General features: G+C 36.1%; 1 protein-coding gene and 1 pseudogene across 1 annotated transcript; both read left to right on the plus strand.

Moving 5' to 3' along the window:
- The first annotated feature begins 4,214 nt into the window (after positions 1–4,214).
- LOC107871777 lies at positions 4,215–4,919 on the plus strand (annotated as a pseudogene).
- A 7,017-nt stretch (positions 4,920–11,936) lies between these two features.
- LOC107870606 (UPF0187 protein At3g61320, chloroplastic) lies at positions 11,937–15,422 on the plus strand. Its single transcript, XM_016717186.2, has 4 exons — positions 11,937–12,751; positions 14,036–14,203; positions 14,477–14,683; positions 15,005–15,422. The coding sequence occupies exons 1-4, from the start codon at positions 12,065–12,067 to the stop codon at positions 15,179–15,181; spliced, it is 1,239 nt and encodes a 412-aa protein (XP_016572672.1). The 5' UTR covers positions 11,937–12,064; the 3' UTR covers positions 15,182–15,422.
- The last annotated feature ends 3,079 nt before the right edge of the window (positions 15,423–18,501 follow it).

Below are 18,501 nucleotides of genomic sequence, written 5' to 3' on the forward strand. Positions count from 1 at the left end.
TTGATTACTGATAACATGAGTTCTGATAACTGATATAACTAATGACCTGAAACCTCAACTGAAAGGGTGTTAGTACCATGCCACTGGTAAAGACAACTATTTTGGAGTCAATCCTAATCAAGCGGGTGACCCCTGAGATTAGTCCTGTACATATAAATGCTCTAATGGGTGATCCCTGAGTATGTCAGTCCTATCTATTGGGTGACATCTCATACCTACGTTGGATACGTAGTTCTGGAACTTAGGGATTGCTTTTACGGATCTCAATCCTATCTAGCGGGTGAGTCCCCATCCCTAGGCTCACTCGGTGCTGAATCTTACTCCCATTTGAAAGACACTTAACTGATTAACTGAACTGAGCTGATTAATTGAAATGGACCAATTAACTGAGTTGAACTGATTAACTTAACTGGAATGATACTAGTGGTGTTGTCTAGCGGAGCTAAACTAAACTTACTGAGTTTCGTGAACTAACGGAATGTACTGAGTTCTAAGGACTGACTAAGAATATTGAAGTTACTGAGATTGAATGGGAATACTGAGGTTACTAAGATCACTGATATTATTGAACTACTGAGATTTTTGAGATTTCCTGAGTCGCATGACTGACTGAGTTCTATGGATCATAGCTTGATTGAGAATATCATGAAAACATGACATGGCTCTAGGCACACAGCTAAATGTTTGGGTACAAGTACCCCTAGGACTCGATGAGAAGAAAATGACATGGCATAGCTTACTTGAACACATGACCAACAATACATTTCACAATTCATATATTGAAGTACTTCATCAAACATGAGATATGCATAAACTTGTACATACATAGGGATTTCATGATATCATACTAGTAGGGCATTGTTCCTTCATCTAGGAATTTAATCATACACATGATAGGCATGGCACATTTAGACAACATTATATAACAATCAAACATCATGATTTATATCTAATTTCATCATCCAAGGGTATTAACCCTAGGTTTACATGAATCTACATCATGACTAATCGATTACATATGTAATTTATCACCAAACATGAATTGGAATGCAATTAGTCATTATCAATATGAACAAGAGCAGTCTAATCATGAAATTCATAAAGAAAATCCATAACTTGAATTTAGAAAAGAGATGCTTGGACTTCATGGATGAAAGGAGTCCATGAATGAACACTACGCATACCTTAGCTTATAATTCTACGAAGATTGATGGAGAGATTCTTGAAATTTGATGGTGAATTCCCTTGGAATTGAACCTTCTATGAAAACCCTAGGGCTTGTTCTTGAGAGTTTTTGAGAGTAATTGAGTATAAGCTGCTGAATTATGGCAAAATCTCGTGCTATAAGGCTTATATAGGATGGAAAATTGACCCTTTTAACCCTAGGACACGTCTTTAATTGCTAAGAAAATTTCCCAATTTTCATCCTTCGCGTGATGCGCCACTATCGCGCCAAGTCACTGGAAAGTGATAAATGGGAAATTGCACGGTGGCACGACGTGGAGCTATCGCGTAGCCACCTTTTCTATGACCTGGAAGTTTGGTACGACGCGCCACTATCGCGGAGCAACACTAGAAATTGACAACACTGAAGGCTCTAACTCTTCACCTGGGTATCAGATTTGGGCGAATTTGATATCGATGGAAAGCTTATTCGATTCCCCATATGATAAAAAGTGAAAATCTTGAAAAGAACACGTGTACAAATGTAGATTCATCTTTCAAAGAAAGCTTCTAACATTCTTGGGGAAACTTTTCAAGCTAGGAAAAGTACGGAGTATTACAACATTAGACAGTCCTTAATAAAATGCTCAAGAATTCTATATTTAAGACAAACTTCAATATTACCACTCATTTTCCTGCTACTTCTTTTTTTTTTTGAAAGTGATCAATTTTCTTCATAGCTCTAATAATTCTTTTTGCCAAATAGGCAACATCGGTGTCTTCTTCACTTGAATTAGATTTTACCACCTTCAGTGCCAAAGATTTTTCCCTCTTTGCTTCCTTCTTCTCTTGTTCTTGCTGCTTTTTGAGCTCATAATTCTTTAAATTACCAATGAGCTCAACCATAGCGAGAGTCTTCAGGCTTCTTACCTCAGTTATAGCATTCACTTTTCTTCACCAGAACTTAGAGAGAACACGTAGAATTTTTCCCACTTCTTTATATAAAGCAATCACTTCTCCTTAGCAGTGCAGGTCATTTGTGAGAGAAGTGAAACTTGTATGCATTTCTCTAATTCTCTCTCTTTCTTTCATGGTCAAGGTTTCATATTGAGTAGTCAGCATATCAAATTTAGAATCCTACGCATCAGTTGTTCCCTCATGAGCTATCTTCAGGCAATCTTAGATTTCTTTTGCATTTTCACAAGAAGAAATCCTTATACTCATTAGGTCCTATGCCACAAACAAGCAATTTCTTTTCCTTGTAATTATTTTCAACTTTCTTTCGATCTTCATCATTAAAATCTCTCTTGTTTTTGACAATCATCCTTGTTATGTCTCTTTCTTTTACCTCGTTAACAGGAATATGAAGACCATCAAGTATTATATCCATCAACTCATTGTCCTCAGCCATAATGAAGTCAAATATCCTGGTTTTCCATCACCCATAGTACTGCCCATTAAATAGGGGTGGTCTAGTAGTAGATTGCCCTTATTTTAGATTAGGTCGAGGAGCTATGATCAATAAATCACTCTAGGTATGAAATTTTTAGAGTTTCCTTACTCTGATACCAATTGATGAAACATGGGGTTGCACCAAACTATGAGGGACCAGGTCTCATAAAGTCAGTCACAGGAAATAACATAGTGAAGTTGTAAGGAAGCTAAAACTTTTCAAGAACTTAAACACACAAAAATTTAACATGGTAACCTCCTTGCTCAAGGGAGGAAAACCCACAGCTTACCCTCACAAGCACTTCAACAATCCACTATAATCAACCTCTTAATTACAGATTTGATTTGAACTTAACTCTAAGCTCCACCTGCATGTAATAACTCAACTATAAGCCTACCTTGACAACTCTGCCAAGAACATACCTCAATGCTGATTAACTCTAACCAATATTGAACTCAGGTAACTCTACCTAAGCATTTTCAATAAAAACAAGGAAAACATTATTGTTAAAACATGAGTAATTCAATTACAAACCAAGACTCAACCCAAGAACACACTGCCTGAGCATACAAAGAATGGAACTTGAGCAACGTTGCAAAATTGAGTTTTCGCCTCTTTCACTCATTGAATAATCGGGATTATGAAAACTACTCATTGAAAAGCATTATTTTCTTTTTATAGTGGAATAATGATTAGGGTTGGCCAAGTGTCTTGACTGGTACATATCTCACATGTGCAATTTGTTACATTGGACGACAAAACTATGCAGGTCATGTGGCAGCTATATATTTCCATAAAGACATAGGGACCTGGTCCCTTATTATCAGTTGATCGTCGTCAACACAACATATATCAAGGCTAATACCTTTTGGGCATTAGCCAATTTTTTCTGTGAATATTTATTTTTTCTTTCAATAAAATAACCACAATGTGGTACTTCAATTAAAAAAAAAAACTAAAACTATAGTTAAAAAGAAACAATGAGGTGCATTAAAGCGCACACAATACATAGAGTTCAGGAAAGAACCCTGCTTTAATGTATGATGCCTTGCCTTGAGATGAAATTATAGCTGCATTTAGTAATTAGTAACTAAAATATAGTGCTTTCTGAAATTTTCTCTAATTTATATTACTATAATGTAACTAAAACTTACACAAATACACAATTTATGTTTATAATATTACAAAAAATCCCAACTCCTTAAACATATTACAAAAATTCCTAACATATACACAGAATGCTATGTATATGTTGGCTATGTTATGTATATTAATAGAGAGAAAGAATAAAGTAATTAAAAAAGTGAGAGAGAGTGTAATTACTTCCAAAAAGATTGGTATTTATGTTATGTATACTTAATGTATTCTTAGGCTAATGAGTCAATGACGTTGACTCACCAAGATGTCGCACTAGCATTTCCTATTTATTTTATCCTATATTTTGGGTACAAGTGAAAAAAGGAGATTCACAAATTAACTGTTACCAACCACCTAATAATACACCAAGTTCTGTTATAACAGCACTCTTGACTTCACTTCTTTCAAATATCTCCCATGTTGTCACCTTCCTCCTAAACACTAAACGTAATTTTCATCAATGACAAACCCAAGAAGCCTCTTCACCATTCAATCTCTAACAAATGCATCTCTTTATTCCCATTTTACCCTAAAGAAACCTTCAAAATTACTTAGCTACAAGAAGCTTACTTTTTGTTATTTCAAAGTCCTCTGCTCCTCTCAACCTTTAAAAACTCCACATAATTCAAATCTAACTTCTACCCTTGTCGCAATTTTACGTGTAATACCCGATTGGGCTGACAAAATTCAAAAAGAGGGTATAAGAAAGAAGAGATCTTTATACAATCATGAAACTTGGGTGCAATATAGAAGTTCTTTAAGGCATCTTAGGCACTTGTTTTCAAGCTTTAATTCATGGGTCGTTTTGTCATTGATCCCTTCGGTTGTAGCATTTACTTCATTTGCTTTTTTGATTTCTAGTTATAATTCAGCAGTTTTATAACATTGGTTGCCTGAGTTATTTCCCCTGTTAAGAGCTAGTCCACAACCATATCAGTTGACAGCTCCAGCTCTGGTGCTACTTTTAGTGTTTAGGATCGAGGCATCGTATGCAAGGTTTGAAATAGGGAAGAAGGCTTAGACTAATGTGATTGCTGGAACTAATGATTTTGCTAGGCAGATGATTACTGCTTGTGTTGACAAGAGAAATGGTGTGCTCAAAGAGGCACTTTTGCAGTATATCATGGCATTTCCAGTTGCCTTGAAGGTTAGTATGTTGGTATAGTTAATCAACTTGTCTTTAAGATAATTTTTTTTTTTCTGAAAAAAAAAATTGGGGTAGGTGATTACAAGGTTGGAATCGAACCTTACCAACAAGGTAAAAGTGTAGATAGCCAATTAACTGAGCTACTAATATTCCCCCCTCATTGTAGTCTTTATATACATATCATACATTTTATTTGTGTCCTTAGAATACGGACAGAGCCAAGTAGGGCTATAAGTTTCATCAATGAACCTCTTTCGTACTGTTTATACATGGTTAAAATTATTTCTTTATGTATATATATTAGATAATGAATCCTCTTTGGCTTCATTATGTGTTTACTTCTTCGTATTTTGAGCTATCTCAGTGAAAATTCTAGCTCCGCCACTTGCCTTAGATTATGCTAAATTCATTCTTGGTATGCGGTTGCAATTGGTCCTTGCACTGGAGGCGGGTCAGGATTTAAGCTCTATGGGTTCAACCTTTTGATATTGAACCCATTATTCTAATGTTACGGTTTCATGTATTTCTTGCAATTTTAGTAAACTTTACACTAAATTCATGCTCTACACCAAAAGTTCTAGGTTCATATAAACCTGTTATTAACAAGCTGCATCTGCCCCTGCCTGCACTCCCTATAGGAGAGAAATTCATGTCAATTGTTATCAATATGGCATTGCTTCAATTAGTTCTGCCGCGAAATAGAAAAAGGGATGAGATAACACAACTTCAGTAAATCCCTATTTACAAATGAAAGTAGGAATAATCTGCTATCTGCTGGCTAATGCCATGATCAGATAGGTGATGCCGAAATTGCAAATACCACGTGTACAAATATAGATTCATCTTTCAAAGAAACTTTCTAACATTCTTAGGGAAACTTTTCAAGCTAGAAAAAGTACAGGGTATTACAATATCTCCCCCTTGAGAATATTCATCCTTGAATGAGACTGACAGTAAGGGGAAGAACGTAAGCCAACGTATATACTGAACATGAATAACTAAAACATGATCTCATGAATGACATGATTGAAGAGTTGAATATAACATACTGAACATGCTAATCTAATGCATAATTGATAAGTTGAATTCATACATATCTGATGCATGGCTGATAATTGACTCGTGAATACATAACTGAATATTCTAATGAACTGAATTTCTCATAGTGATAATGCATGTCTAATGCATAATTACATGCCTGAACTGATATATGAATGCATTGCTTAATATGCAAGGGTACTTAGTACCAAGTTTGTAATGGTAATTTGAATAAGGAACTGAGTAAGTTTAAGAAAACTGTTATGTGACTGAAAAGCACTGAAAACCCCATGATTATGCTAGAAGTATGCATGAATTGAACCTAAGAACATGACTGAGGCTGAAACACGATACATACACTGAATTTTATGAACTGAACTAAGCCTCTGAATACTTTGCCCATAGCTGAGGTTGGGACTTTGAAGGTCAACTTATGAGTACCCTCTTTTCTATATTGGATTATTCATGCGAAGGGAAACTAAACTTAAGACATGACAGCGTTGAGGAAATAATGGGGTATCTCCCCCTTGGGGCACTATGTCCCTCTAAGAATGTTTACCTTACTGAAATACTAGGGTGATGCACAGTGCATCCACAGACTGATTCATGACTGAGAGTTTAAATTTGAGCCTATGCTCACTGGCACGATATGGATACTGAATGAAAGGAAACTGTTCCTAAAACATCTCATAGCCTACTGCACATAAGTGTGGTGCACAACATACACATATACAAGAGTCTACTAGATGCGGCTTTTCAGACTTTCAAGGACTCTATTGAACCTTAGGCTCTGATACCAAGATTGTAACGCCCCGATTTTCTAAACCAAAATACTACACAGCTCATGACCCCAAAGGACCACAAGCTAACCCATGACTGATATCTGTAACTGAGCACTGAAAAATATACTATAAATATATGGAAACATGAACTGAAAGGCCATAAGGTTCAAAACTGAATGAACATTTGATAAACAATGTCCGAATATCGTATAACAATACCAAATAAATCTGAAATAACTATTTAACATGCTATAGTCTGAAAGCCTCTAAACTGTCTGAATAAGGAGTTGATGGGATATGTCCCCAACTAACTCCATCTACTGAAGTAAACTGGAAACTAAAATAGTAATGTAATCATCATGTCCTCGAAAGATGAGGACTCACTGCTAACTCTGATCGCTAAACTGGGATGCTACTGGTTCTCTAGAGCTCGTGCTTCTAAACTATGGTATAAGACACCATAGCATAAATGTGTCAGTACTTTGAATTTACTAGTATGCAAGTGAGGTAGGCTGAATACAATAGGTTCATATGCATGAACAATACTAACTGACAAAGTAACATGAACGTGAGAATACATGTATGCATATGTAACTGTAATTAAGATCATGATAGGACTAAATACTGAGTTCTTACTGCTGAGTCTATTGACATTGATATCTGAGTCACTGATAAGTAAGAAACAGATACTGTATTACTGAATACTGAGGGACTGATACTATGTTACTGATACATGGATAACTGTGTGTCTGACAGTTCTGATTATGAAGAACTGGTCTGGTTAACTGTATCTGATAGTCCTGAAACTGAATACTAATAACATGAGTTTTGATAACTGATATAACTAATAACATGAGTGACTGTATCTAACAGTCCTGCATCTAATGGAATTAGATGAGTTCCATACTGTATCTGAGTAACTGAATCTAAGATCAGTTCTATCTGGCGGGTGATCTCTAAATCTGATGATACTGTTATTGATTGACCATAGTTGTGATCAGTCCTGTCTAATGGGTGATCCCGGAGTCTATTTATAATGATAAAGAGTGACTGTATCGGACAGTCCGAAATATGTACTACTAAACTGAATTGACTGTATCTGACAGTCCTGATTCTTTAACTGAAACTATGGGATGCATTTATCTAACTGACATGCCCTATACTAAGCTAACTGGGGTCCAACATGAAACCTTAGCTGGAAGGGTGTCAGTACCGTGCCACTGGTAAAGACAACTGTTGTGGAGTCGATCCTAATCTAATGGGTGACCCCTGGGTTTAGTCCTCTACATATAAATGCTCTAATGGGTGATCCCTGAGTATGTCAGTCCTATCTATCGGGTGACATCTCATACCTACGCTGGCTACGTAGTTCTGGAACTTAGGGATTGCATCTACGGATCTCAATTCTATCTAGCGAGTGAGTCCCCATCCCTAGGCTCGCTCGGTGCTGAATCCTACTCCCATTTAAAAGACACTGAACTGATTAACTAAACTGAGATGATTAACTGAACTGGACCAATTAACTGAGTTGAACTGATTAACTTAACTGGAATGATACTAGTGGTGTTGTCTAGCGAAGCTAAACTGAATTTACTGAGTTTCGTTGACTGACGGAATGTACTAAGTTCTAAGGACTGACTAAGAATAATGAAGTTACTAAGATTGACTGGGAATACTGAGGTTACTGAGATCACTGATATTATTGAACTACTGAGACTTCTGATATTCTTGAGTCGCATGACTGACTGAGTTCTATGGATCATAGATTGACTGAGAGTATCATGAAAACATGACTTGGCTCTAGGCACAAAGCTAAATATTTGGGTACAAGTACCCCCAGGACTCGATGAGAAGAAACTGACATGGCATAGCTTACTTGAACACATGACCAACAATACATTTCATAATTCATATATTGAAGTACTTCATCAAACATGAGATATGCATAAACTTGTACATACATGGGGATTTCATGATATCATACTAGTAGGGCATTGTTCCTTCATCTAGGAATTTAATCATACACATGGTAGGCATGACACATTTAGACAACATTATATAACAATCAAACATCATGATTTATATCTAATTTCATCATCCAAGGGTTTTAATCCTAGGTTTACATGAATCTACATCATTACTAATCGATTACATATGTAATTTATCACCAAACATGGATTAGAATGCAATTAGTCATTATCAACATGAACAAGAGTAATCTAATCATGAAATTCATAAAGAAAATCCATAACTTGAATTTAGAAAAGAGATTCTTGGACTTCATGGACGAAAGGAGTCCATGAATGAACACTACGCATACCTTAGCTTATAATTCTACGAAGATTGATGGAGAGATTCTTGAAATTTGATGGTGAATTCCCTTGGAATTGAACCTTCTATGAAAACCCTATGGCTTTTTCTTGAGAGGTTTTGAGAGTAATTGAGTATAAGCTGCTGAATTATGGCAAAATCTCGTGTTATAAGGCTTATATAGGGTGGAAAATTGACCCTTTTAACCCTAGGACACGTCTTTAATTTCTGAGAAAATTTCCCAGTTTTCATCCTTCGCGTGACGCGCCACTATTGCGCCAAGTCACTGGAAAGTGATAAATGAGAAATTGCACAGTGGCGCGACGTGGAGCTATCGCATAGCCACCTTTTCTATGACCTGGAAGTTTGGCGCGATGCGCCACTATCGCCGAGCAACACTAGAAATTGACAACACTGAAAAAAGCTTTAACTCTTCACTCGGGTGTCGGATTTGGGCGAATTTGATATCGATGGAAAGCTTATTCGATTTTCCACATGATAAAAACTGAAAATCTTAAAAATAAAATGTGAACAAAAGTAGATTCATCTTTCAAAGAAAGCTCCTAACATTCTTGGGGAAACTTTTCAAGCCAGAAAAAGTACAGGGTATTACAGCATTGGACAGTCCTTAATAAAATGCTCAAGACTTCCATATCTGTGACAAACTTCAATATTACCACTCTTTTTTCTGCTACTTCTTTTTCTTTGAAATTGATCACTTTTTTTCATAGCTTTAACAATTCTTTTTGCCAAATAGGCAACATCGGTGTCTTCTTCACTTGAATTAGATTTTACCGCCTTCAGTGCCAAAGATTTTTATCTCTTAGCTTTCTTATTATCTTGTCTTTGCTTCTTTTTGAGCTCACAATTCTTTAAATTACCAATGAGCTCAACCATAGTGAGAGTCTTCAGGTTTCTTACCTCAGTTATAGCATCCACTTTTCTTTCCCAAAACTTAGGAAGAACACGTAGAATTTTTCACACTTGTTTATATAAAGCAATCACTTCTCCTTAGCAGTGTAGCTCATTTGTGATAGAAGTGAAACTATATGTATTTCTCTAATTCTATCTCCTTCTTTAATGGTCAAGGTTTCATACTGAGTAGTCGACATGTCAAATTTAGAATCCTTCACATGAGTTGTTCCCTCATGAGCTATCTTCAGGGAATCCCAGATTTCTTTAGCATTTTCACAAGAAGAAATCCTTATACTCATTAGGTCCTATGCCACAGACAAGCAATTTCTTTGCCTTGTAATTCTTTTCATTATACTGTCTCTTGTTTTTGACAACCATCCTTGTTATGTCTCTTTCTTTGACCTCTTTAACAGGAATATGAAGGCCATTAAGTATTATATCCATCAGCTCATTGTCCTCAACCATAATGAAGTTAAATATCCTGATTTTCCATCACCCATAGTACTGCCCATTAAATAGGGGTGGTCTAGTGGTAGATTGCCCTTATTTCAATTAGGTGGAGGATCTCTGATCAATAAATCACTCTAAGTATGAACTTTTTAGAGTGTCCTTGCTCTGATACCAATTGATGAGACTGGGGGTTGCACCAAACTATGAGGGACCAGGTCCCTTAAAGTCAGTCACGGACAATAACATAGTGAAGTTGTAAGGAAGCTAAAACTTTTCAAGAACTTAAAAACACAAAGATTTAACGTGGTGACCTCCTTGCTCAAGGGAGGAAAAAACACAGCTTACCCTCACAAGTACTTCAACAATCCACTAAAATCAACCTCTTGATTACAGCTTTGATTTAAACCTAACTCTAAGCTCCACCTGCTTGTAATAACTCAACTATAAACCTACCTTGACAACTCTGCCAAGAACACACCTCAATACTGATTAACTCTAACCAATATTGAACTCATGTAACTCTACCTAAGCACTCTCAAGAAAAACAAGGAAAACATTACTGTTATATCATGAGTAATTCAATTACAAACCAAGACTCAACTCAAGAACACACTCTCTGAGCATACAAAGAATGAAACTTGAGCAATGTTGCAAAATTGAGTTTTCGCCTCTTTCACTCTTTGAATAATCAGGATTATGAAAACTACTTATTGAAAATCATTATTTTCTTTTTATAGTGGAATAATGATTAGGGTTGGCCAAGTGTCTTGACTGGTACACATCTCACATGTGCAATTTGTTACACTAGACGACAAAACTGTGCAGGTCATGTGACAGCTATATATTTCTATGAAGACCTAGGGACCTGGTTCCTTGTTGTCAGCTGATCGTCATTAAAACAAAATATGGCAAGGCTAATACCTTTTGGGCTTTGGCCAATTTTTTCTGCGAATATTTATTTTTTCTTTCAATAAACTGACCACAATGTGGTCCTTCAATTAAAAAAAAACTGAAACTATATCAATGAAAAAAAAACTAAAACTATAGTTAAAAAGAAACAATGAGGTGCATTAAAGCTCACACAATACATAGAGTTCAGGAAAGAGCCCGGCTTTAATGTACGATGCCTTGTCTTGAGCTGAAATTATAGCTGCATTTAGTAATTAGCAACTAAACTATAGTGCTTTCTGAAATTTTCTCTAATTTAAATGTAACTAAAAATTACACAAATACACAACTTATGTTTATAATATTACAAAAAATCCCAACTCCTTAAACATATTACAAAAATCTCAATATATACACAGAATGTTATGTATATGTCGGCTATATTATGTATATTAATAGAGAGAAAATAAAGTAATTAAAAAAGTAAGAGTGAGTGTAATTACTTAAAAAAAAAATTAGTATTTATATTATTTATACTTAATGTAACCCTAGGCTAATGAGTCAATGACGTTGACTCACCACGATGTGGCACTAGCATTTCCCATTTTTATTTTATCCTATATTTTGGGTTCAAGTGAAAAAAGGAGATTCACAAATTAACTGTTACCAACCACCTAATTATCCACCAAGTTCTGTTCTAACAGCACTCTTGACTTCACTTCTTTCAAATATCTCCCATGTTGTCACCTTCCTCCCAAACCCTAAACCTAATTTCCATCAATGACAAACCCAAGAAGCCTCTTCAACATTCAATCTCCAACAAATGCATCTCTTTCTTCCCATTTTACCCTCAAGAAACCTTCAAAATTACTTAGCTACAAGAAGCTTACTTTCTGTTCTTTCAAAGTCCTCTGCTCCTCTCAACCTTCAAAAACTCCACAGAATTCAAATCTAACTTCTACCCTTGTCTCTATTTTACGTGCAATACCCGATTGGGCTGACAAAATTCAAGAAGGGGGTATGAGAAAGAAGAGATCTTTATACAAGCATGAAACTTGGGTGCAGCATAGAAGTTCTTTAAGACATCTTAGGCACTTGTTTTCGAGCTTTAATTCGCGGGTCGTTTTGTCATTGATCCCTCCGGTTGTAGCGTTTACTTCATTTGCTTTTGTGATTGCTAGTTATAATTCAGCAGTTTCATTGCATTGGTTGCCTGAGTTCTTTCCACTGTTAAGAGCTAGTCCACAGCCATATCAGTTGACAGCTCCAGCTCTGGCGCTACTTTTGGTGTTTAGGACCGAGGCATCGTACGCAAGGTTCGAAACAGGGAAGAAGGCTTGGACTACTGTGATTGCTGGAACTAATGATTTTGCTAGGCAGGTTATTACTGCTTGTGTTGACAAGAGAGATGGTGTGCTCAAAGAGGCACTTTTGCAGTATATCATGGCATTTCCAGTTGCCTTGAAGGTTAGTATGTTGGTATAGTTAATCAACTTGTCTTCAAGATAGTCTTTTTTTTTTTCTGAAAAAAAAAAAAAAGAATTGGGGTAGGTGATTACAAGGTGGGAATCGAACCTTACCAACAAGGTGAAAGTGTAGATAGCCAATTAACTGAGCTACTAACATTCCCCCCTCATTGTAGTCTTTATATACATATCATACATTTTTATTTGTGTCCTTAGATTACGGACGGAGCCAAGTAGGGCTATGGGATTCATCAATGAACCTCTTTCGTACTGTTTATACATGGTTAAAATTATTTCTTTATGTATATATAGTAGATAATGAATCCCCTTTGGCTTCATTGTGTGTTTACTTCTTCGTATTTTGAGCTATCTCAGTGAAAATTCTAGCTCCGCCACTTGCCTTAGATTATGCTAAATTCATTCTTGGTATGCGGTTGCAATTGGTCCTTGCACTAGAGGCGGGTCAGGATTTAAGCTCTATGGGTTCAACCTTTTGATATTGAACCCATTATTCTAATGTTACGGTTTCATGTATTTCTTGCAATTTTAGTAAACTTTACACTAAATTCATGCTCTACACCAAAAGTTCTAGGTTCATATAAACCTGTTATTAACAAGCTGCATCTGCCCCTGCCTGCACTCCCTATAGGAGAGAAATTCATGTCAATTGTTATCAATATGGCATTGCTTCAATTAGTTCTGCCGCGAAATAGAAAAAGGGATGAGATAACTCAACTTCAGTAAATCCCTATTTACAAATGAAAGTAGGAATAATCTGCTATCTGCTGGCTAATGCAATGATCAGATAGGTGATGCCGAAATTGCAACAAATTTCTAGAATGATTCTGGAAATTCACATATGAAATGTAGCTGTACAAAATTACAAGTGAATCCAGTGAGTGGTTTTTGATTTATTTTCATAATTTCAGTGGCCATATTATACTTTGACTAAGCTTGTAGAAATGACTTAACGTTTTCTATCCATTGTTCAATCATAAATTAAAAGGAGCTTCCTCAAAACTGCGTCAGTAGGCCTGCAATCAAAGTATTGTTGAGGTTTAACTGAAATGACCATAAAATCATAAAAGCTTTAAATCCCTATCTTACATTTTAAAATTAGAACATCTGGTATTTCAATCTCATTGTTAGCTGATACTATAATTCGTTGTATTGTATATGCATTAATGTACCCAAAAGAAAAATACATTTCTATGATGAGCAAAGAGATAATTATCCTTGCCACTTGCATAGTATTAAACACTAAGATTACAGTACTTCTATGCAGTGCCACATAGTGTATGGCTCGGACCTAGCAAGTGATCTCAAGAACTTACTCGAGGCTGATGATCTAGCAGTAGTTCTCAGTTCTAAGCACCGCCCCCGTTGCATCATTGGATTCATCTCTCAGAGCCTTCAGTCGTTAAACTTGGAGGGAACAAAACTGAGTCAACTGGTAATTACTCTTCAAGAAATATGCTTTTTTTATGAAGTAGAGAAGTTTCCAGTGGCTAGATCTTTTATTTCTGTTTCAAACATTTTCCTTTTGGCGTTTTAGAAATCTCTTTTTTCATCGACTTATTGTCTTGAGGGAATGTGGAAAAAGATGTTCTCTGGTTCTATGTTTTAGTAATCTTGCTAAGCACATTGATTTCATCTCTAGCATGATGCTCTTCAGCTTTAAACTTTGGGAATAGTCTCCAATGACTTATGGTTTTAAAAAGTGCAGGAGTCAAAGATTTCTTGTTTCCATGAAGGTATTGGTGTATGTGAACAACTCATAGGCATACCTATTCCCCTTTCATACACTCGGTTGACATCAAGGTTCTTGGTCCTTTGGCATCTAACTCTTCCTATAATACTTTGGGATGATTGCCACTGGCTTGTGGTTCCAGCTACTTTCATAAGTGCTGCTTCCTTATTCTGCATCGAAGAGGTCAGATTTCATTCTCCTCATTTTTCCAAGTTTTCCATCTATACTCTAATTACAAGAATAAATACTTTGTGATTTTAATTACCTCATGAAGTAGAGATCAATTTGTAAGAAAGCAAGGCTCTATTAAAATGTCACAAGTTGGCCTGCGTTACTATTCAATATGATAGCTCAAGAAGAAAAAGGGATTGGAGTGCTGATGGTGTCCTATACAGAGGTTCTCAGCTTGATTATTAGCTTTCCGGATAAGGAGTGTAGAGGATGACTAACTAATATCGGTTACATAACTTATATTTGGCCAAAAGAGGATGTTCATTTTTGCAGGTTGGTGTCCTTATCGAGGAGCCGTTTCCAATGCTTGCACTTGATGAGCTCTGTCAACGTGTTCATGACAACATCCAGGAAGCCATGGCAAGTGAAAAGCAGATTCAGGAAAGACTAAACACCAAAAGGAAGAGGCATTTTAGTGAAAATTCTCCAAATGGTTGGCCAACCTCTTAGAATATTAGGAAGTATGGCTTTAAACGAAAGACTGAAGTCTTCTCTATCATGACTTCAGCAATTGTACAGAAAGAGGGAATGTACCATACATGAATGTTTCAATACGTGAGGGTAACAAGGGAAGACTTATTTCTATTTCCATATATGTAAATATATAGTTGGTAGAAAGTATTTGTTCCAGACAAAAAAAAAAACAATATATAACACGTTGAGTTCATCTTCTAAATTCAGTTACGTCAAAGTTGGCTTACAGAATGCCCCCACATGTATAAAATTATGTGTGATCTTATGTACAATCTCATGAGAAGCATGATGCTCTTGGAAATATAGTAGATTTTCTCTATTGGTCTAGTAATCACGATCCCTCTTTTGGAGGATTAATATTGTGGCGATATAATAACTACATTATTTCTATTAGCTGTAGCGCAAAGTCATCTTTCATATGATAATCTTCTGCACAAAGTAAGATCACCATACACTTATATCTTGTGAGAAGTATCCTCCAAGAAATGCTTGATATGTCAAATTCAGCAGCCTTAGATAGAAGTGAAGATCTTGAAATTTTGGTGATACAGTAATGAAGTTATTTGAAACCCCTAACTTTTCAATATTATAATTGTTGGGTTCAAGTTGAATGTGTGAATGGTAAATGGAGGAATTGGTGAAGGGAAAAATGAGATTACACTTAAAAAGAAAAGTGGTGGAAGAAAGAAACTTCCATGTATTCTTATTAAGAAACACATCTTCACATTGATGGTGAGGCAAGAATAAAGAGGTGTCTCGTGCCATTGTTGCTCGCTCGACTTTGGCATTGGATTAATGAGATTAATTTTCCAGACAAATTTTATTTGAAACTTGTAAAATAAGTGAAGTTTTAATCCAAAAATCCAATGGAATAATTTTCTCCATATGCATGCGCATTTCAGATGCCATGCAAACGCATGCGCAATGCATCTCAAAAGGAACGCGCCCTTTAGAGAAAAAAACACTGTTTCTGAAAAAAGACGGCCTGCAACCGCAGGTCAGGCGCAGACCACGCGCAGGCTGGCTCTGCCTAGTACAGGTCAGGCGCAAAAGCCACTGGAATGGGCGAAACATCACCAGTGGCCACAGGTCCGGCGCAGTTCTAGCACAGACTAGTCTTAGGAGATGCGACTGTTTAGTAATAATGTAACTTTTCCAAAATCAATGCTTCCTGTCCGAAGGGACACATAATGGCTATAAATACCTGACTTATTCCTTAGGTAGATACATAATTTTGAGAGCTGAAAAACACTTCTTGTTTTCTAAAAACTCTGTGTGATCATCTCCCATTGGTTGAGTTTGAAGAAAATCAGAAGGTTTGTGGTACTGTTACATTCAGATTGTGAAGCCATTTTGTCCTGGGAGAAAAAAATTCCGCAACCTCGAGTACTTGAGGGGAATTAATTCCTTAAGGACACTGTGAATTTGGAGGACTTGGCTTTATTTCTGTTTCATCTTATTTCTTAAATATAACACACTTCTTTGATAATTTATTTTGAACTTGTGTTAAAGGTGTTGAAAAACTTCATAAGTGTTCTTGAAATAGTCTTGAACTTGTGTTGAAATTTACTGTACAAACATACAAATTGTGTACCCGAAACAACAATCTTAAGGAATTAACTTTCGTAATCTGTATTGTTTGGTTTTTGGAGATTAAAGCTTTATGCTTTCTACTCTGTTTGAACTTAACAAGTGATTTGAAGAAATAAAAACTTCATCACAAGTTAAAGGTCATTCGGTTAATGATTGAAAGACATAAAAAAAAGTTCAGCATTAAACTAGAAACAAGTAGTGTTTTAGAAGTTGCTACAAACTTGTAATTAGTCTATTTATCTACTAAAGTTAACTGTTTTTTCGTGATAGTAAAAATGACTACAGAGTCACGTGAATGATGCGGGGACAAGTGTGGTAGCAATAAATATTGTTACAAGTAGTCGTACGAGTGCTCTGCAGGTAATGGCACCAGCGGAGAAACCTAAAAAATTCACGGGTGTTGATTTTAGAAGGTGGCAAAAGAAGATGTTCTTCTACCTTACAACCTTGTGTCTTCAAAGATTTACATCTGATGAAGCTTCAGAATTGCCCGAAGAAATTTCAAACCATGAGCGATTTGTTGTTATAGAGGCGTGGGAACATTCTGATTTCCTATGCAGGAATTGCATTCTAAGTAGCCTCCAAGACGACCTATACACCGTGTATAGTGGAATGAAGACGTCAAAAAAGTTGTGAAGTGCGCTGGAAAGAAAATACAAGACTGAGGATGCTGGAACCAAAAAGTTTTTTGTTGTAAGATTCTTTGAGTATAAAATTGATTTACAACAAGTCTGTCGTATCCCAAGTACAGGAACTGCAAGTTATCATCCACAATCTCCTTGCGGAAGGTATGAGTTTGGTTAATGCCTTATTTGAACATGTTAAAAATGTTATTAATGTTCACATAAACTTTATTGTAGGTTTGATTGTGAACGAGGCATTTCAAGTCGCAGCAATAATAGAGAAGTTGTCATCTATATGGAAGGACTTCAAGAACTACTTAAAACATAAACAAAAGAAGATAGCAATCGAAGATCTCATAGTAAGACTGTGCATTAAAGAAGACAATAAAGCCGTAGAAAGAAGGTTGAAAGGAAATTTTGCAATGAGTGGAGAAAATATTGTAGAAGATGACCACAACAACTCAAAAAATGAAAGAAAGCTGGACAAGAAAGCAATCAACCAAAGAAGAAATTCAAGGAGAAATGCTTTAATTGTGGCAAGATTAGACACATGTCAACAGATTGTCGTTCCCCAAAGAAAGGCAAAAAGAAGGACCAAGAAAATATAGTTGGATCCATGAACGAAATGGACAATCTGTGTGCCATGCTGTCTGAATGTAACTTGGTGAAAAATTTTCGAGAATGGTGGATGGATTCCGGTGCCGCCCGCCACGTTTGTGCAAATAAGGAGTTGTTTGCTGCATTTACTCCAGCTCAAGGCGAAGAGAAGATCTATATGAAAAACTCCACAACTGCAAAAGTTGAAGGAACAAGAAAATTCTGCCTGAAAATAACATTAGGCAAAGTTTTGACTCTTAACAACATCCTATATGTACCGGAGTTAAGGAAGAACTTGATTTCTGTATCACTTCTTGATAAAAATAGATTCAAATGTGTATTTGTTTCTATCAAGATTGTACTTAGCAAAGGAGAAGTGTATGTAGGAAAAGTCTACCACACTGAGGGTCTATTCAAATTGCATGTAATGACAGTTGAAATTAATAAAAGTTCTGTTTCTTCTTACTTGCTTGAATCTAATGA

Source organism: Capsicum annuum, chromosome 5 (assembly GCF_002878395.1).
Source record: "Capsicum annuum cultivar UCD-10X-F1 chromosome 5, UCD10Xv1.1, whole genome shotgun sequence".
Lineage (NCBI taxonomy): Eukaryota > Viridiplantae > Streptophyta > Magnoliopsida > Solanales > Solanaceae > Capsicum > Capsicum annuum.